The sequence below is a fragment of the Camelus bactrianus genome, chromosome 31 (genome assembly GCF_048773025.1).
Source record: "Camelus bactrianus isolate YW-2024 breed Bactrian camel chromosome 31, ASM4877302v1, whole genome shotgun sequence".
Classification (NCBI taxonomy): domain Eukaryota; kingdom Metazoa; phylum Chordata; class Mammalia; order Artiodactyla; family Camelidae; genus Camelus; species Camelus bactrianus.
This window is the reverse complement of record NC_133569.1, coordinates 20,545,887-20,566,679: the sequence shown is the minus strand read 5'-3', so window position 1 is coordinate 20,566,679 and position 20,793 is coordinate 20,545,887. Positions and strand designations below refer to the sequence as shown.

The window sequence follows — 20,793 nt, the reverse complement described above, 5'->3', positions numbered from 1 at the left end:
GAAAGGTTCTTGTGTCCTTCTATTAGGGTGAGCCCATGTTGCCCATGTGGACTTGTCAACGTGTCAGAACAAGGAGAGGAAAGAGCTCCAGACAAACACGTAGTGAAAGTGTAAATGCAGGAGAGCTCTGGCACCTGTTGCTGTGGCCAGGGACGAGATGGGGGGGCTTGAATAGGATGGTGAGCGGAGCTGCAGACAGAATATGAAAGACTCAGGACACAGTTGGGGCATGAGTGGTTAGCAGTTGTCGGTGGATTATATGTGGGAAGTGAAGACAAGGGAAGTGCGAAACTGAACTGCTCAGGGTGAATTGAGCCTCGGAGGACATGGTGTTTGTACCATATATATCTGGGGACACCAGCATATAGGTGGTACTTGACCCTGAGTCCTGGGTCCCCTGAAAGGAAACAATAGAAACTGAGGAGAGAGGGCACAACTGCTCTCAGAGAACTGGGACATGCAGAGGTCAGTCCAGGGAGATGGGTCAGCAAAAGGACTGCGAAGGAATGGTCAGGAGAAGGGAGAGAGGACTCAGTGCCTGCAAGCGGAGAAGGTCCTATCTGTGGGGTATGACCACTTACCAAACACCTGGGAACGAGGACGGGAAATCTCCCCTAAATGTGCACTTGTCTTCCTGTGAATGGGGATGAGAGTCCTTCTAAGAGTTACCAGTAATTTATACTTCACTTTCTGTGAGCTTCTCTTCGGTTTTTCTTAAGTGTTATTATTATTATTATTATTACTATTATTATTATTTATTATTATTATTAACGTCATAGGAATTGTAGATTAGGGAAATTCTGCTTTTAAAGTGTGATTTATATTTCAAGTATTTTCTTCTAGCTTTTTTTTTTTTATCATCATTGTGATGTTTCCCAGGAAGAGTTTTCTTCCTAATTTTTATATAGTTGACTTTGTCCAGTTTGATGGTTCCTTGTCATACTGAGATAGTCCTTTTCCTGGACAAATTTGTAAGAAAAATTTCTCACATTTATTTGCAGTAGTTTGTGTTTTCCTATTTTGCAATTTTAAGTCATTGATCCATCTGATTTTATTTTGTTAACAGTACAGAGTAAGAAAGATACCTTAAAAAAAAAAAAAACCTCTTCATTAATATTGGGTTGTTTTCCTTTTGACATACAAAATCTATGCTAAAATCCTATCTATCATCTCCAAAACTTTCCTTCCCTCCTTTATTTATTATTATTATTTCCTTCCCTCCTTCATTTATTATTATTAATTTGTGATAAGAACACTAAACATAAGGTCTACTTTATCAAAATTTTAAATATACACTATTGTTAGCTATAGACACCATGCTGTAACGTAGATCTCTAGGATTTCTTCATCTTCTATAACTGAAATCTATACCCTTTGACCAGCACCTCCTCATTTCTCTCTTCCCTCAGCCTCTGGAAACCACTATTCTACTGTCTACTTCTATGAGTTTGACTATTTTAGATTCCTCATATGGTGGTAACATGCAATATTTGTTTTTCTGTGTCTGACTTACTTGACGCGGCATAATGTACTCCAGATACATTCATGTTGTCACAAATGGCACAATTTTCTTTTTTAAGGCTTGAATAATATTTCATTGTATTATACCACATTTCTTTATTTGTTCAGCCATTAGTGGCTATTTAGGTGGTTTCTATTTCTTGGCTATTGTGAATAATGCTGTAGTGAACATCGGAGTGACCTTTCGAGGTCATAATTTGAATTTTTTGGATATGTGCTCAGAAGTGGGATTGCTAGATCATACAATAATTCTATTTTTAGTTTTTTGAGGAACCTTCATACTGTTTTCCCAGTGGTTGCACCAATCTATATTCTCACCAATAATGTGAAAGGGTTCTCTTCTCTCCATATCCTCTTTAGCATTTGTTACCTTTTGTTTTTTGTGAAGACATTCTAACACGTGTGAAGTGATACCTCATTGTGGTTTTTCTTTGAATTTCCCTGATGATTAGTGATGTTGAGCATTTTTTCATATATGTACTGGAGATTTGTATGTCTGCTTTAGAGAAATGTTTGTTTAGATCCTTGGCCCATTCAAGTCAGGTTATTTGTTTTTTAGCCTTTGAGTTGTAGGCATTCTTTATATATTTTGAACAGTAATCCTTTATCAGCTTTGCAAATGTTTTCTCCTATTCCATAGGTTGTTTTTTTACTTTTAAATTATTTTTTAATTTATTTATTATTGATGTATAGTTGATTAAGAATGTTATATTAGTTTCAGGTATACAACATAGTGATTCAATATTTTTATGGATTATACTCCATTTAAAATTATTCCAAAATAATAGCTATATTACCCTGTATTGTGCAATAGATCCTCTTTGCTTATTTATTTTATATGTAGTAGTTATGTCTCTCAATCTTATACCCTTCTTGTGACCCTCTGTTCTTCCCCCTCCCTATGGGTAACAACTAGTTTGTTCTCTATATCTGTGATTGTTTCTGTTTTGTTATATACATTTATTTTTGTTATTTTTTTAGATTCCACGTATAAATGATATCATAGAGTATTTGTCTTTCTCTGTCTGACGTATTTCAGTGAACATAATACCCTCTAGGTCCATCCATGTTGTTGCAAATGGAGGTTTCTTTTTCATTTTCTTGGTTGTTTCCTTTGCTGTACAGCAGTTTTTATTCTGAGGTAATCCAACTTGTCTATTTCTGTTTTTGTTGCCTGTGCTTTTAGTGCCATATCCAAGAAATCATTGAAAGGCCAGTGTCCAAAAGGTGTTTCCCTGTGTTTTAAGAGTCTTATAGTTCAGGTCTTACATTTAAGTCTTTAACCCATTTTGGGTTGATTTTTGTATATGATCTAAGATAAGAGTTCAGTTTCACTCTTTTGCATACAAATATCCAGTGTTCCCAACATCATTTATTAAAGAGACTATCCATCCTCTGTTGTGTATCCTTGACATCCTTGTCAAAGATGAGTTGATTTTACATGTGAGGGTTTCTTTCTATTCTGTTCCATTGGTCTATGTGTCTGTTTTTATGCCTGTACCACAGTCTTTTGGTTACCACAGTTTTGTAATATATTTTGAAATCAGGAAGTGTGATGCCTCTAGCTTTATTCTTCTTGCTCAGGTTATTTTCAGCCAATCATAGACTTTTGTGGTTCCATATGAATTTGAGAATTTTTCTGTTAACAAAAAGGTACCATTGGAATTTTAATAGAGTAATATTGAATCTGTATATTGCTTTGGGTAATAAGGACATTTTAACATTAAGAAGTCTATCATTCTATGAACATGGGATCTTTCTATTTATGTCTGTCTGCTTTAATTCCTTTCATTAGTGTTTTATGGTTTTCTGTGTATAAACCTTTTAAATCCTTGGTTAAGTTTATTCCAAAGTATTTTATTCTTTTTGATACTATTTTAAATGAGGTTTGGCTTTTAATTTCCTTTTTGGATAGTTGATTTTCATGTATAGAAATGAAACCAATTTTGTGTATTGATTTTCTATCCTGAAATTTTATGGAATTTGTTTATGAGTTCTAACAGATTTTTGTGAAGTCTTTCTACTTATAAAATTAGGCCATTTGCAAACAGAAACCATTTTTCCTCTTCCTGTCTGATTTGGATGCTTTTATTTCTTTTTCTTGCCTAATTGCTGTGGCTAGGACTTCTAGTACTGTTTAATAAAAGTGAAAAGAATGAGCTTCCTTGCCTTGTTCTAAATTTTAAGGGAAAAGCTTTCAGCTTTTTAGCATTGAGTATGAGATTATCTGTGGATTTTTTATATACAGCTTTTATTCTGTTCAGGCACATTCCTTGTATACATGATTTGTTGCATTTTCATCATTAAAAGTTGTTGAATTTTGTCAGATGCTTTTTCTGCATCTATTGAGATGATCATAGATTGTTATCCTTCATTCTATTAATGTGGTGTATCACATTGATTGATTTGCATATGTTGAACCATCCATACATCCCAAGGACAAATCTCATTTGTTCACGGTGTAAGATCCTTTTAATGTTCTGTTGAATTTGGTTTGCTAATATTTTATGGAGGATTTTTGCATCCATTTTAATCAAGGATATTGACTATAGTTGTCTTTTCCTGTTATGTGTCTTCGTCTGGCTTTGTAGTATTAGGGTGATGCTTGAATCAAAAACAGGGTTTGGAAATTGTTTGTTTGTTTGTTTGTTTGTTTAAAGAGTTTAAGAAGGATTAGTGTTAATTCTTCTTTAAATGTTTAGTAGAATTCACCTGTGAAGCCATCTGGTCCTGGGCTTTTAGTTGCTGGAAAGTTTTAAATTACTGATTTTATCTCCTTATTTGTCATTTGATCTGATCAAGGTTTCTATGTCTTCATGACAGTCTTGGTAGATTTTATGTTTTTAGGAACTTATCCATCTTATAGGTTATCCAGTTGTCATATAATTGTTGATAATGACCCATTGTGATTTTTAAAATTTCTGTTGTTTCAGTTATAATGTCTTCTCTTCCATGTCTGATTTTATTAATTTGAGTATTTTTTCTGAATTAATTTAGCTAATGGTTTGTTCATTTTATCTTTTCAATGTTTTTTTTCCCTGCTATTTTTCTATTAATTTCTGCTCTGATGTTTGTTATTACCTTGCTTCTGCTGACTTTGCATTTCACTTGTTTTTCTCTTTCTAGTTGATTGAGGTGTCATGTTAGGTCACATTTGAAATTTGAGTTATTTTTCCTTTATAATGTGGTCATTTATCACTACAAAATTTCTTCTTAGTAGTGCTTTTACTTCATCCCATAAATTTTGGTATGTTGTGATTTTGTTTCAATAATCTCAAGATATTTTCTAACTTTTGTTTCAGTTTCTTCTTTGACCCAATGGCTGTTTGAGTGTATTATTTAATTTCTATGTATTTGTGAATTTTTCTGTTTTCCTTTGGTTATTGATTTCTAATTTCAATCCATTGTATTCAGAAAAGATTCTTAGAATAATTTTAATTTTCTTTAATTTGAGAGAACTTGTTTTAAGGCCTGGCATGTGATCTTTCCTGCAAATGTTGTGTGTGAGCTTAAGAAGAATGTGTATTCTGCTGCTTTAGGGTGGAATGTTCTGTATGTCTCTGTTAGGCCCATTTGGTTTATAGTCCAGTTCAAGTCTGCTGTTTCCTTAATGATTTTCTGTCCAGATGACTTTCCCATTATTGTACGTGGGGTAAGAAAGTCACTTAGTATTACTGTATTGCTGTCTGTTTCTCCCTTCATATCCATCAATGTTTGTTTTATGTATTTAGGTGTTCCAATGTTGGGTGCATGTATATTTATAATTGTTATATCTTCCTGTTGAGTTGGTCCTTTTATCATTAGGTAATTACCTTTTTTGTCTGTTTTGACAGTTTTCACCTGAAAGTCTATTTTGTCTGATACATGTGTAGCCACTTCTGCTCTCTTTTGGTTACAATTTACATGGAATATCTTTACCATCCTTTTATTTTCAGTCTATACTTATCCTTAACTCTAAAGTGGGTCTCTTATAGATAACATACAGTTAGATGTTGTTTTTTTGGTCCATGCTTCCAGTCTGTGTCTTTTTATTGGTGAATGTAATGTATTTGCATTTGAAGTAATTATTGATAGGTAACAGCTTAATACTGCCATTTTGGTCATTTTTTCCTGTCCATTTTGTAGTTCTTTTGCTCTTCTCTTCCTTTCTTGCTGTCTTCTTTTGTGGTTTCATGATTTTTTTTGTAGTGATAGGCTTTGATTGTTCTTTCTCTTTTTTGTATCTGCTATCAGCTTTTTCATTGTGATTATTATAAGGCTTTCCATCAATATTAGTAGAGGAGACTCTTACAGTTTTCTTTTGCCCATACGTACAATCTTAGTGAGATTAGAATCCAAAATTTGGATGAGGAACTTAGGTGACAGCATGTGGGTGTCTCCAAAGCACATCTGAGTGGGAAAAATATTCAGTCTATTTCCAATTAGCCCCATTTCTTTTGCAGCCTCACTGTTGTTTTATGGTGTCTCTGAGTGCCGTTACAGGCCCCAGTGTCAGGAGGAATGGGGCTAATGTTTGAGTGACTTCTGCTTTTTTTTTTTTTTTTTTTTTTGACTTCTGCTTTTTAATTTTGTTAGGGGAGTATTTTAGGATGGGCCTCATACTATCTGCATGTGTATGTGTGTGTTCATAATTTGATCCTTCCAAAATTACCAATAGGAGGTTTATTTAGGATGAGAACTCTCTAGAAATCCCCTTAAGTATAAAAGCTTTTCTAAATCAGAAGATCCCCACCCTCTGTCCAAATTCACTCCCAAAGATAGCCTAAAAGAAAGAAATTAAGTTGCTACAAGGCAGTACAATTGAAGCTCTGATATTGAGATTGGAATTCTCAGCATGACAAAGGTAATGAGAGGGGAAAGAATTTATATTTAGACAATTTCATGAGAGCTGGCAACTGTCAGGGAGAGTATAAGGCTTGTGTGTCCCTTGTCTCAGGTCCCCAAGCTGATGGTTGGCCACTTCTAGACACAGACCCAACAAATCTGCATGTCAGATGGAAAACCAGAGAGACTGCTGATTTCTAAAACCAAGTTCTAAGATATAAAATCAAGGTGTAAAGAGGAACTCATCGGGTTTTATTGGTGATTCAGAATAAAGTTCGTCCCAGAGGTTGCCTATCTAGTGAGAACCACAAATTCACCTGTCTGTGAGGTCAGTTGAAAAACTGGTTTATAAAACTGTATTAGTCTCCTCAGGCTCTCATAACAAATACCACAGACCAGGTGACTTTAATAACAGAAATCTATTTTCATAGTTCTGGAGGCTGAGAAAGTTAAGAGCAAAACTGTGGAAGGTTGGTTTCTTGGTGAGGCTTCTCTTCCTGGCTGGCTGTAGACAGCTGCTGCTAAATGCCCACCTCCCTGCTGGAACTTCTCCCAAACAGGAAACTCCCTGGGAGAGGAGTTTTGGCAGCTGTATTTTCTGGGGCTCTGCTTTAATCAGATAAGGGCATCCAGATAAGAGTTCTTTCTACATCTGCTGTGACAAATATTTTCAGTTTAAAATAATCTTTATATCATGCTTGTGGGCTGTGGGTCCCTTCACCTCTTTCTTCCCCATCCCTATGGGCACTCTTTAAAGAGCTATGGACCCCAATGACAATGTTGGGGGACTTCCCCACACCAGGAAGCAAGTCTCAAACACCAGTTGAGTGTCCTACCATTTAACTGACTTCTGACACTATCTACCCAGAGATAGCGTCAGATTCCACAGGCTGATGGCTCAGTTCCACAAGACTGACCCCTGCTTTAGAAGACAGTTGAAAGCTCAGGTTGTCACCCGTGCCTGATTGAATGGCTACTAGTCAGAGCTTCCCATGACCCTCCTCCTGGGTTTCATTAATTTGCTAGAGCAGCTCACAGAACTCAGAGAAACAACTACTTACTAGATTACCCTTTTACCATAAAACGATGTAACTCAGGACCGGCCACATGGAAGCTCTGCATAGGGCAAGGCATGTGAGAAGGAGTGCAGAGCTTCCACACCCTCTGCAGGCTCTCCATCATCCCAGCACTTCCCCGTGTTCACTCACCGGAAGCTCTCTGCAACCTCTCCTTCGGGGTTTCTATGGAGGCTTCATTTCTGAGGCTTGACTGATTACATCATTGGTCTTTGGTGATTAGACTCAATCTCAACCCCTCTCCCTGACCCAGAGGTGGGTGGAAATGGGGTTAGACTGAAAATTTCCAACCCTCCAATCACCTCGCTGGTACCTCTGGCAACCAGCCCCCCTCCTTAGGTGGCCGAGGAGTTTTCCTAAGGTCATCTTTTTAACATCACAAAAGATACCTGTGTGGCTCTCATCACTAAGGAAGTTCATCACTTAGGGTTTTAGGAACTCTGTGTCACAGACAAGGATGAAGATCAGACATGTATTTCTTATTATAAATCACAGTAGCACACTCTGCTTGCTTGATCACTGCAAAAAGTCTTCCATTTTGATAGCTGTCCCTCTTCTTCATTCACCCTGATGATCCCTGTAGGAGCTCTGAAATCTGCCCGATCCAAACCGCTTCCCAGGATTTCTAACCCTCCCCATACCTCCTGGAGAGTGTGCAGGCAACGCCTTGTCAAGTGGTTCTTGCTTCATTTCTCTGGGTTGCGGAAACCTGTCACACACTAATGACCATTGTGCTCTACTCTGCTAACCTAAAGAATTAACCTAAGGAAATAATCATAGATTATAAAGACACTTATTTACAAAAATGTTTCTTGAAGCATTATGTAAAGTAGCAAGGACATTAAAAGAATAGAATATCCCCTATAGGATTCAAGTTGAATAGGGTCATATGAGAGAGTTATTAAAATAATGTAGTAGCAAGATAATTAGTGAAATGGAGCATGATCAAAATATGGCAGGAAGGAAACATGGGGTGATTAAATAGAGTATATATTTTGTGATTTTAAGAGAAGTCCAAAAGTTTTGGATCATTCTCTCTTCAAATGGTACAACTGAGCACGAGCTAAAATCAATGACTTGCCTGTAATGAATAGGACAGAGCAGAAGTGGCAGTATGTGATTCTTAAAACTCAGTCATAAAAGGCATTGTGGCTTCCTCCTTCCTCTGTCTCTTGAACCACTCTCTTTGGTGAGGTCAACTGCCTTTACATGAGGACATTCAAGCAGCCCTCCGGAGAAGTCCCTGCAGCAAATGACTGAGTCCTCTTGCCAAGAGCCAGCAAGGGATGGAGGCTTCCTCAGAAGCCATGTGAGGAGCCTTCTAGGCAGTAGAGCCTCCAGCTCCAGTCAGTCTTACAGCTGGTGACAGCCCAATGACAACTTGACCACAACCCAGGAGAGATTCTGAGCCAGAACCACCCAGCTAAGCCATTCCCAATTCACGATCCACACAAGCAAGTGGAGTATAAATGGTTGTCATTTTAAGCTTCCACATTTTCAGGAGATGTGTAGGCAGCAATAGATAACAAAATACATTATAATATACATGATGTAGTGAGGACCAGATACCTTTGTGTCACTCAACCTCACTCTTCCCTTCCCACCTCTGTGTCTTCCTCCTGTCCTTTCATCTATGTCTAATCATATGCACTGGTATGGTGAGTGTGATATATCTAGATGAGGGAAAAGCAGTGATATTTCTGTGTATATATATATATCATTTTAATCTTACACAACAAACATGTCTAACTTAAAATAATAATGAATAATAGTTTATTATTAATAATTATAACACATCAATATTAATGTTATGATTTATTAATACTAATAAATATTATTTTAATATATTCAATGCTCTTCCTTGTTTATAAGAGAAGCCTTTTTAGTATGATAGAATTACTTTAATGTAAATATTTCTCCCAACATATAACCAAATGCTTAGAGGCAAGCACTACCTTGAATGATGGTAAATTTTTTCAGACATGAGACATTTTTGAAAGAGGAATTCCAGCTCATTTCCTGAAAGGGCAACTAACCAACATTTACAGTACCACTATGACTCAGCATTAACAGAATTAATTTTTATTCAATGGTAGCCTGTACTAGGCATCTAATATACATGATTTGAATCCTCAAATCATGGTCTAGAAAAGTAATCAGTACGAAACTATTGCCATTTAACCATCCCCTGTGTGTGCCTTGCTTTGCTTAAATAAAAGAAATAATTTCCAGGTTTTCTGCTTTTGCTAGTAAGAAGATAAGAATTACATAATCATCCATCTTTTTAAAAAATTTTATTTTACTGAGGTATAGTCAGTTTACAATGTTTTGCCAATTTCCAGTGTAGAACATAATTTTTCAGTTATAAATAAGCATGCATGTATTCTTTGTTGCATACTTTTTCACCATGAGCTACCACAAGATCTTGTATTTCCCTGTGCTATACAGTATAATCTTGTTTATCTATTCTGCATTTTAAAATCCCAGTCTGTCCCTTCCCACCTCCCACCCCCTTGGCAACCACAAGTTTGTATTCTATGTCTATGAGTCTGTTTCTGTTTTGTATTTATGTTTTGTTTGTTTGTTTGTTTTTAGATTCCTCATGTAAGCGATCTCATATGGTATTTTTCTTTCTCTTCCTGGCTTACTTCACTTAGAATGACATTCTCCAGGAACATCAATGTTGCTGCAAATGGCGTTATGTTGTCAGTTTTTGTGGCTGAATAGTATTCCATCATATAAATATACTACATCATCTTTATTCAGTCATCTGTTGATGGACATTTAGGCTGCTTCCATGTCTTGGCTATTGTAAATAGTGCTGCCATGAACATTGGGGTGCAGGTGTCATTTTGAAGTAGGGTTCCTTCTGGATATATGCCCAGGAGTGGGATTCCCAGGTCATATGGTAAGTCTATTCCTAGTCTTTTGAGGACTCTCCATATTGTTTTCCACAGTGGTTTTCCTTGCTTCCCTCTCCCACTCTTAATGATTTAAATGTCTTCTTTTACACTTTTGTGTTTATTCTATTTGTAATTCATGGTAGTTATCTCCTTTCCAGTTGTGAGTTTCTGATTTTTGTAGCATCCTGCTTCTTTTCTATTTAGAGTAGACTTGTCAATATTTCTTTTAGCATGGGTTTAGTGTTGTTAAACTCTTTTAGTTTTTGCTTGTCTGTGAAGTTCTTTATCTCTCCTTCTATTCTAAAGGATAGCGTTTGTGGATAGAGTATCCTAGGCTGCATCTTTTTTTCATTCAGGACTTGGTATATATCTTGCCACTCCCTTCTGGCCTGTAGTGTCTGTGTAGAGAAATCAGCTGAGAGCCTTATGGGGGTTCCCTTGTAACTCACTCTTTGTTTTTCTCTTGCTGCCTTTAGGATCATTTCTTTATCCTTGACTCTGGCCATCTTGATTATGATATTTCTTGATGTGGATCTGTTTGGGACCCTCTCAGCCTCCTGTACTTGGATATCTGATTCCTTTAGATTTGGAAAGTTTTCAGTCATGATTTCTTCAAATACCTTTTCAACCCCCTTTGTTCTTTCTTCCCCTTCTGGAACCCCTATTATGCATAGATTGGCATGCTTTATATTATCCCATAGGTCCCTTATATTGTTTTCATTGTTTTTTATTTGTTTTTCTCTCAGCTGTTCTAATTGGGTGCTTTCTGTTGTCCTGTCTTCTAGGTCACTTATTCGTTCCTTGCCTTATCTAGCCTGCTTTGTACAGCCTTTAGGTCAGCTCTCATCTCAGCAAATGAGTTTACTAATTCTACTTGGTTCCCCTTTATAGCTTTTATTTCATTTTTGACATATTTTATATCTCTAAACACTATTTCTTTTAGTTCTTTCAGTACTTTGATCAGTCCTTTTTTGAAATCTTGATCTAGTAGACCATCAATGTCTATTTCCTTTATTGTGCTTTCAGGGGATTTCTCTTGATCTTTTAATTGGGAGTGGTTCCTCTGTTTCTTCATATTGCTCATATCTCTCTGGCACTGTGGCTTAAGGAGTACCAGTTATCTAGTTCTCCTGGAGATGGTGTGCTCGTAGTGATTTTTATCAAGAGGTCTTTGTGTCTTTGCCCTGTTTTGCGAACTCAGCTTGCTGTTTCCAGAGGCCCTGTGTTGGTGCCCTCGTCTGTGCTGCTCCCAGTGGCTTTCAGCTAGCAGATTGCGCCCCCTCCTAACACTGGGTCAGGAGCTGAGCTCCTACCCGGTGGGTGGGTGGGTCAGTCCACCTCCCGATGCCACATTCAAATGCTGCGCTCAGTGGAGGCAGGTTGGTGGATCGAGCCCCCTCCCAGCACCGTGGTCAGGTGCTGCGCTCCTGCCAGGATGGCGGGTGGCTGCCCACCCTCTCCGGGTGCCTGTCGCTCCGCTGCTCTGTGCAGCTGCCCTCTCCGCCTAGGGTCGGAGCTCCCAAGGCAGGCTCAGGAGACCGCTGAACAACCCCGCCCCTGCTCCATGCCAAATCTCAGCTCCTTGTTTGTCTTGGCGGTGCAAGTTCTCTGAGGTGCCAGGGCAGAAAGATCCCATCTGCCTCGGGCTGTAAACAAGTCTCCGTCCTGCCTAGGAGGTTGTGGAGCACCCGGGTGCTGCCTGGGCACTGGGCACAGGAGGAGATGGTGGCTGTGGCTGCGCCCCGCCTCTCTTCTCACGAGATGCACCAGTAATGGCAGCGTAGGTCTTAGGAGACAAAGGCTACGGCGCCCCTCCCCCCAGGGCGCACCAGCCATGTTGTTTTGCTTTTTTCGCAGTTTATGGGGGACTGAGGGTGTTCTGCTCCGTATCCCCTCCCAGCCACAGCGTGCAGCCCCCTGCAGTCCCCCAGGGTTGCCTCAGTGCAGCCGCCACTGTCCTCCGCCCATTTCAGGCAGCCTGTCCTGGCCCCAGCTGCTGGCTCACGTCTCGGGCTGGGTGTTGTGGGGACCCTTTGTGCCCGTTTAACTCAATTCTGTTGGTCAAGGGGTGCTAGGGGCAGATCTGAGCCTTAGAGGCTCCCCCTCCATCCCGCTGGCTCTCTTTTGGAGAGGGGAGACCCAGCAAACGAGCGCCAGTCCTCCTTTGCTGCTCCCTCCCTGCAGGATCAGTCCCGCACTGTTTTGCTTTTTCTTCTTTCTTTTTTCCTTTTCTCCTACCAGATTTTTGTCGTCTTTGTCTTTCAAAGAGGGCGATGTTCTGTCGGAGTTCGGCAGGTGCTCTGGTTGGTTGAGTAGGTCTGTAGATGTGGGTTTTGATGCATTTGTGGGAGAGGGTGAGCTACAAGTGTCCTTCTACTCCGCCATCTTGCTTCTCTCCTCTATTTTTTTTTTATAGAGGTATACTCAGTTTACAATGTTGTGCCAATTTCTGATGTACAGACAATAGTTCACTCATACATGAATATACATATATTCATTTTCATATGAATGAAGCTACTTCAAGATATGGAATATATTTCCCTGTGTTATGCAGTATAAACTTGTTTATCTATTTTATATATACTAGTCAGTATCTGCAAATCTCAAACTCCCTATTTATCCCTTCCCAACCCCCTCCTCCCTGGCAACCAAAAGTCTGTATTCTATGTCTGTGGGCCTGTTTCTGTTTTATGTATAAGTTCATTTGTCTTTTTTTTTTTTTTTTTTTCAGATTTCACATATGAGTGATATCATATGGTATTTTTCTTTCTCTATCTGGCTTACTTCACTTAGAATGACATTCTCTAGGGCCATCCATGTTGCTGCAAATGGCATTATTTTGTCATTTTTTATGGCTGAGTAGTATTCTATTGTATAAAGATACCACAGCTTCTTTATCCAGTCATCAACATTTAGGTTGCTCCTGTGTCTTTGCTGTTGTGTATAGTGCCACTATGAACATTGGCGTCCATGTATCTTTTCAGATTAGAGTTACCTCTGTATATATACCCATAATTGTGATTGCTGGCCATATGGTAAGTTTATTTTTAGTTTTCTCAGGAATTTCCATACTGTTTTCCATAGTGCCTGGACAAAACTACATTCCCACCAGCAATATAGGAAGGTTCCCTTTTCTCCGCACCCTCTCCAGCATTTATTGTCTGAATTTTTGAATGATGGCCATAATGACTGGTGTGAGGTAATACCTCATTGCAGTTTTGATTTGCATTTATCTGATAATTAGCAATATTGACCATTTTTTCATATGCCTATTGGCCCTAATGGCCTCTCTTGTATTGTTTAATACTTCCAACAAAATCTTCAAAGAAGGAGGTCTCCCGATCGAGGAGAAACATGATCAGACACCTAATCTTTAAATAAAACTTTAAAAGTATATTTGCACTGGGTACAAAGCAATACAGGAAGCAATTTCATGTTTACTGAAGGTTCTTACTGGTGAAAGGTACAAAAAACATATCAATAAATGAGTAAACTTGACAAACACTGTCAAGACTAATACTTTCTATGGGTACTCAAGGACGTCCTCCAAGAAAGGGACAAGTGAGCTGAAATGTGATTGGCAAGATTTCATTTACATCTCCCTCTGAAGATGAAGCCAGAAGTGTCCTGCACAGAAGGAGCAGCAAAGGCAGGAAACATCTGACTTCAGGAAGGGGAGGGTAGACAGGGCCAGATGTCTGGAAGGACAGGGGAGGGAGAAGTAGCAGCAAGGCCACAGGAGTCGACCCTTCCTAAAAACTCCAGTGGACTCCAGACACCATACCCTGAATGTGCCTACATTCCAGCCAATTCCAGTTTTGACCACACCAGTCTCAGAGAAGGCAGCACACAAAACCTTGAGATGGAAAAGACCAAACAAAACCCCTGAGAATTGCTTCCACCATGAAATTATCTTAAAATAGCTGGAACACTATGGAGAAGTGTTTAGCGGAAGAAGGGTTTTATGAAAATCAATAAAAGGACAAACACTAATATATGAGCCATTTTAGGCCAATCCTCACAGTATATAGGAATTGGGATTTCTGTCTGAGTCTTTTCTGCAGAAGGCCACAACTTACAGAGGGGCTGAGATCCTTAAATAGCCAATTCGGACCCAAAAAGGCAGTTCTGGGCTCATATTCACACACCTCCACAAGTGAGAGAGCCAATGTAGGGCTGAGTCAGCCAACACTGAACTCAGTTCATGATCAAGATCCGCTCTTCTCCCTGCGACCAGGGCAGACACTGGGAGCAGGTCCCTGTCCTCTCTCCCCCGAGCCCAGATGGAACCGAAGGTTCACTAACAAGACCAGAAATGGTACATGGCATAGAATCTATTGGGCACCTCACATCTAACCCACGTCCCGCCCTCCCCACCCAAGGCCATAGATGAGCAGAGGAGGCCCACGTGTGATAGGCCAGTTCACGGACAACCAGACACAGGGCTGCATGTGGATGCCACTTCTCCTCACTCTTTATTCACAAGTAAACATTTAGCAATAAATAATGTAAACAATCCCGCACCTATAAAATTATCAGTTGGAAATGGTGGGCACTCTAGAAGCGACCAGGCACCCAAAAGTGGCCAAACTGCTTTTGCCAGTGCTCCAACAGTGGACTTCTTTCCTCTTTTTCTTTTGAATTTTAAATACTTCTTAAGTGCCTGCTCACAACCAGATAACCCATGTAAACAATCCAGACAAGTGTACTGCAAAAATACGTTTTGGTATAAATAAAATATGAATCACAAATTGTACATTAAATACACATATTTTTAAATTCTTATGTCTTTGAAATTAGAAATATATACAAAAAGTACAAGTCCATTAGGCACTTTAAAAAGTGCCCTGAACGGAAAGGCTGAGGTTCTCAAACACTGAGGACACAGCAGAGCCTGCTTCACCTTTTTTATAGACATACTTTCCTGAGCCCACCAGGTGGTCCTCAATTGTCTCCTTTGCACATCTTGCCCCAATTGTTTCCAAGGCGTCCAGCAGGGTGTTGATGGAGGCTTCCCGCCCCTTGCTGCTGAGCCAGGCCTCCAGCATTTCATACAAGGCATCCCGCGGGGCCCAGGCTTTGCCTCTGGCCATAAGGATCTCATTTTGTGTCAGGCCCATCTGCCTCATGAGCGCATCCCAGGAATCATAGGGCACGACGGTTGCAAAGTAATCGAAGAACATCCTCAGGCCTGGGTTGGGGGAAAGTCACAGAGGCAGTCAGGTGAGCTGGGATGGGCTTCAGAAAGGTCAGAGGACCCTCCAGGAGGCCTAGATCCCAGGCTGGGACCCAAGGAGCTCCCCCTTCTGGTGAACCTGCTGCTCTGCGTCTCTGACCTGCTTCCCATCAGCAGAGAATCAGGCCACACTGCAGGGGCCTCACCTGTACCCAAGGCACTGCAGGGAGTCAAGGTCACCAGAGAATCCTGCCCTAAGGGAGGAACGAGGGCCCTGCTGGGAAGGGGGACGGAAGTCACAGAGGGAGAAGGCAGATTGTGTAGGAGACAGAGGGTGCCACAGACCAGACTGTGGGGCAACAGACCTCAGAGGAGGGCACCTGCCCTTCTCATGAGAGTAAGGGCTCCCGGCTGCCGCATCTGCTCTGTGGACAGAGCAAGGGCCTGGAGGTGGGAAGGTCTCTGGCCTCACACCCAGCTCGGCCTCACTGACTGACGCGGTGGCAGAGCTAGATGGGGACGAACAGACTCTGAGCAAGAATTTAACCCGTAAGATGGAGCCAACACCAAGCACGTCATAGGAGTGTACCGGGGATTCAGTGCAATGTGGGTGAAATGCAGTGCACACCACTGTCCATTGGTACATAAGGTGGGCACTGAATACAAGTTTATATTCTCTAACAGCTGCACTGAAAAAAGTAATATTAAATTCTAATTTTCATAAAATATGAATTCAATATATTCTAAAAATGTTCACTTCAATATGTAATCAGTATACAAAAAGTTATTATTGAGACGTATTACATTCCTTTTTTTTTTTTTTTTTTACCAATTCTTTGAAATACAGTATCTAGTTATATGACAGCTCATCGAATTTGGCCTAGCCACAGGTCAGGTGCTCCACAGTCCCCTGGGGCCAGTGGGTGCCCTGCTGGGCAGCACAGTCCCTTAGGTGCCTCAGTGTGGGCGAACCTGGCCCTGAGCAGCAAGGGAGAAGGGAGAAAGAGGGAAGGACTGGGAGGCGTTACAGGACAGAGGGGTGCAGAGGAGGGGAGAGATGGATTTAGAGTTCTGATGGTCCAGGAACAAGCTATCCCCTGCTGTGAGTTGCCCTAACAGCTATGGAGACGGCAGTTAGGACACTGTCCCTTCTCCCTCCATTCCTGCTCCACTGCCCTGGAAAAAATACTCACCTTCAATGGAGTCCACATCATTTGCTGGAACCAGCATCCTCCTTCTCATCTGAGACTCTTTCGCTACGGCTGCTTCCTGTAAAATACAGTGGAGAACAGCCTTGGTCTTAGTCAGGGGTCCTGGATTTCAGAACTGAGCCCATTAACCAGCCCACTGTCTGACCTGGGCAGCCACCTTCCCTCCTGGGTCCCTATAGAGATGAAGGAACCTCCCACCCTGAACAGTTCACAGGCTCCTATCCTCATGGAAGGAAATTTTCCCTGCAGTAATGCTCACTTCTTAATTGTCCGCTCAGCTTTGACAATTCTATACAGCTGAGTAAACATAATCCATCCAAGACAAGGAACGTTCCTCCCCTAAACCTTGTCCCTTCTGGCCCTTCTAGTCCTTTCCCACCCACTGCATCAGGAGATAAGCACTCCCTCCCAGGCTTTATGTGACTCAGATGAAGAGTATTTACAAAGGCACTTTGGAAAATCTGAAATAAGTGTTTATTCCGTGTATGTGAAGGTGCTTTGGTCAATGGCAATGTATCATATCGGTAGTGTAAATAAGGGAATGACAGCATCTGATGGTCTCCATGGAGACTGGAAAGGCATTCTGTAGAATTAAAGATGAATTCTGACTTTTACAAAATACCTAAAAATAGGAGGCTGCATCCATAATGATAAAATTTTTTAAATGAAAACAAGCATCGACATGGTTCCTAATGGTGCAATACTGTAGGCGTTCACAACGAAATCAAACGAACACTAAAATATCTGCCTTCTCTAAGCATCTTTGAACATTATAAGTTCTGGACCATGCAGCCAGCAAGATGTAAAGCAAAAATAAGGCAGGAATAGTGGAGGGGACAGAAACTATAATTATTTTAATATGAATGTATATTTAAAAACTCTAAGGTTTAAGCTACAATATTTAAAAATGAATGCATGTCTTAATGAATGTTAAAAAACATATCAGAAACAATATATTAGAAAATGGCATTATAGGAGGAGCTAACCATTAAAAGTAACAAGACATGTGAGATAGAAAGAAACATGTTTGACAAAAAATAGGCATAATTTATCTGAAGAACTCAAATCTTAACTGAGTCACAATAAAAAACCTTTGAGTTGAAATGCTGTTTCCTTTTTAAAAACTATTTTTATTGAGTTATACTTGATTTACAGTATTAAATTAGTCTCAGGTGAACAACATAGTGATTCGAAATTTTTATAGATTATTCTCCATTTAAATTTATTATAAATTATAGAATAGCCAAAGCATTACTGAAGAGAAAGAAAGAGGCTGGAGGAATAACTCTCCCAGACTTCAGACAATACTATAGAGCTACAGTCATCAAGACAGCATGGTCTTGGTACAAAGACAGACATATAGACCAATGGAACAGAATAGAGAGCCCAGAAATGAACCCACAAGCTTTTGGTCAACTAACCTTCAACAAAGTAGGCAAGATTATACAATGGGATAAAGACAGTCTCTTCAGCAAATGGGGCTGGGAAAACTGGGCAGCAGCATGTAAAGCAATGAAGCTAGAACACTCCCTTACACCATACACAAAATTAAAGTTATTATAAAATATTGTTCTATATTCCTGTGGTATACAATCTTTTTTTGTAAAGATTTATTTTGTACATAGTAGCTTGTATGTCTTAATCCCGTACCCCTGTTTTGCCCTTCCCACCTTCCCCTTCCCTCCTGGTAACCACCAGCTTGTTCTCTGTATCTGTGAGTCTCTTTCTGTTTTGTTACATTTATGTTTTTTATTTTTTAGATTCCACATAGAAGTGATAACATACAGTATTTATCTTTCTCTGTCGGATGATTCACTAAGCATAATACCCTCCAAGTCCATCTGTGTTGCTGCAAATAGCAAAACTTGATTCTTTTTTATGGCTGAGTAGTATTACATTCTATATATATACACACTACATCTGCTTTATCCGTTCAACTGTTGATTCCTTTCTACTTAGATTGCTTTCCATCTTGGCAATTGTGAATAATGCTGCTATGAACACTGGAGTACGTGTATCCTTTAGAATTAGTGTTTTTGTTTTCTTCAGATATTTACCCAGGAGTGGAATTGCTGGATCATATTGTAGTTCTAATTTTAGTTGTTGAGGAACCTCCATACTCTTTTCCACAGTGGCTGCACCAATTTCCATTCCCACCAACAGTACATGAGGGTTCCCTTTTCTCCACATCCTTGCCAACATTTGCTATTTGTGATTTTTTGATGATAGCCATTCTGATAGATGTGAGGTGATATTATGGTTTTGATTTGCATTTCTCTGATTAGTGATTTTGAGCATCTTTTCATCTGCATTTTCTCTTTGGAAAAATGTCTATTCAGACCTTCTGCCCATTTTTAAGTTGAGTTGTTTGTTGGTTTTTTTTTTTTTTCTTTTGATACTGAATTGCATGAGCTGCTTGTATGTGTGGGGTATTAACTCCTTATTGGTCATATCATTTGCAAATATTTTTTCCCATTCAGTAGGTTGTCTTTTTGTTTTATTGGTGGTTTCCTTTGCTGTGCAAAAGCTTTTAAGTTTAATTTGGACCCATTTTTTTTTATTGATTTATAATCATTTTACAATGTTGTGTCAAATTCCAGTGTTCAGCACAATTTTTCAGTTATTCATGGACATATACACACTCATTGTCACATTTTTTTCTCTGTGAGTTATCATAACATTTTGTGTGTATTTCCCTGTGCTATACAGTGTAGTGTATTCTATAATTTTGAAATCCCAGTCTATCCCTTCCCACCCTCCACCCCCCTGGTAACCACAAGTCTGTATTCTCTGTCTGTGAGTCTATTTCTGTCCTTTATTTACGCTTTGCTTTTGTTTGTTTGTTTGTTTTTGTTTTTGTTTTTTAGATTCCACATATGAGCGATCTCATATGGTATTTTTCTTTCTCTTTCTGGCTTACTTCACTTAGAATGACATTCTCCAGGAGCATCCATGTTGCTGCAAATGGCATTATGTTGTCGGTTTTTATGGCTGAGTAGTATTCCATTGTATAAATATACCACGTCGTCTTTATCCAGTCACCTGTTGATGGACATTTAGGCTGTTTTCATGTTTTGGCTATTGTAAATATTGCTGCTATGAACATTGGGGTGCAGGTGTCATCCTGAAGTAGATTTCCTTCTGGATACAAGCCCAGGAGTGGGATTCCTGGGTCATATGGTAAGTCTATTCCTAGTCTTTGGAGGAATCTCCACACTGTTTTCCATAGTGGCTGCAACAAACTGCATTCCCACCAGCAGTGTAGGAGGGTTCCCCTTTCTGCACAGCCTCTCCAGCATTTGTCATTTGTGGATTTTTGAATGACGGCCATTCTGACTGGTGTGAGGTGATACCTCATTGTAGTTTTGATTTGCATTTCTCTGATAATTAGTGATATTGAGCATTTTTTCATGTGCTTTTTGATCATTTGTATGTCTTCCTTGGAGAATTGCTTGTTTAGGTCTTCTGCCCATTTTTGGATTGGGTTGTTTATTTTTTTCTTATTGAGTCATATGAGCTGCTTATATATTCTGGAGATCAAGCCTTTGTCGGTTTCACTTGCAAAAATTTTCTCCCATTCCTTAGGTTTTCTTCTTGTTTTATTTCTGGTTTCCTTTGCTGTGCAGAAGCTTGTAAGTTTCATTAGGTCCCATTTGTTTATTCTTGCTTTTATTTCTTCTAGGAGAAAATTTTTTAAATGTATGTCAGATAATGTTTTGCCTATGTTTTCCTCTAGGAGGTTTATTGTATCTTGTCTTATGTTTAAGTCTTTAATCCATTTTGAGTTGATTTTTGTATATGGTGTAAGGGAGTGTTCTAGCTTCATTGTTTTACATGCTGCTGTCCAGTTTTCCCAACACCATTTGCTGAAGAGACTGTCTTTATTCCAATGTATATTCTTGCCTCCTTTGTCAAAGATGAGTTGACCAAAAGTTTGTGGGTTCATTTCTGGGCTCTCTATTCTGTTCCATTGGTCTATATGTCTGTTTTGGTACCAATACCATGCTGTCTTGATAACTGTAGCTCTATAGTATTGTCTGAAGTCTGGGAGAGTTATTCCTCCAGCCTCTTTCTTTCTCTTC

The 20,793-nt window shown here is 39.6% G+C and overlaps 1 protein-coding gene across 2 annotated transcripts in view; it reads right to left on the bottom strand.

Moving 5' to 3' along the window:
* Positions 1 to 14,770: 14,770 nt before the first annotated feature.
* LOC141575712 (tumor necrosis factor receptor superfamily member 10B-like) overlaps positions 14,771 to 20,793 on the bottom strand; it is a 34,998-nt gene continuing 28,975 nt past the window's right edge. For both annotated transcript variants that reach the window (XM_074355632.1, XM_074355634.1), the window contains 2 exons: positions 16,694 to 16,769; positions 14,771 to 15,515 (listed from right to left, as the gene is read on the bottom strand). In XM_074355632.1, coding sequence (XP_074211733.1) covers positions 15,160 to 15,515; positions 16,694 to 16,769 — 432 coding nt within the window. In that variant the 3' untranslated portion in view covers positions 14,771 to 15,159. The remainder of the gene's footprint in view (positions 15,516 to 16,693; positions 16,770 to 20,793) is intronic.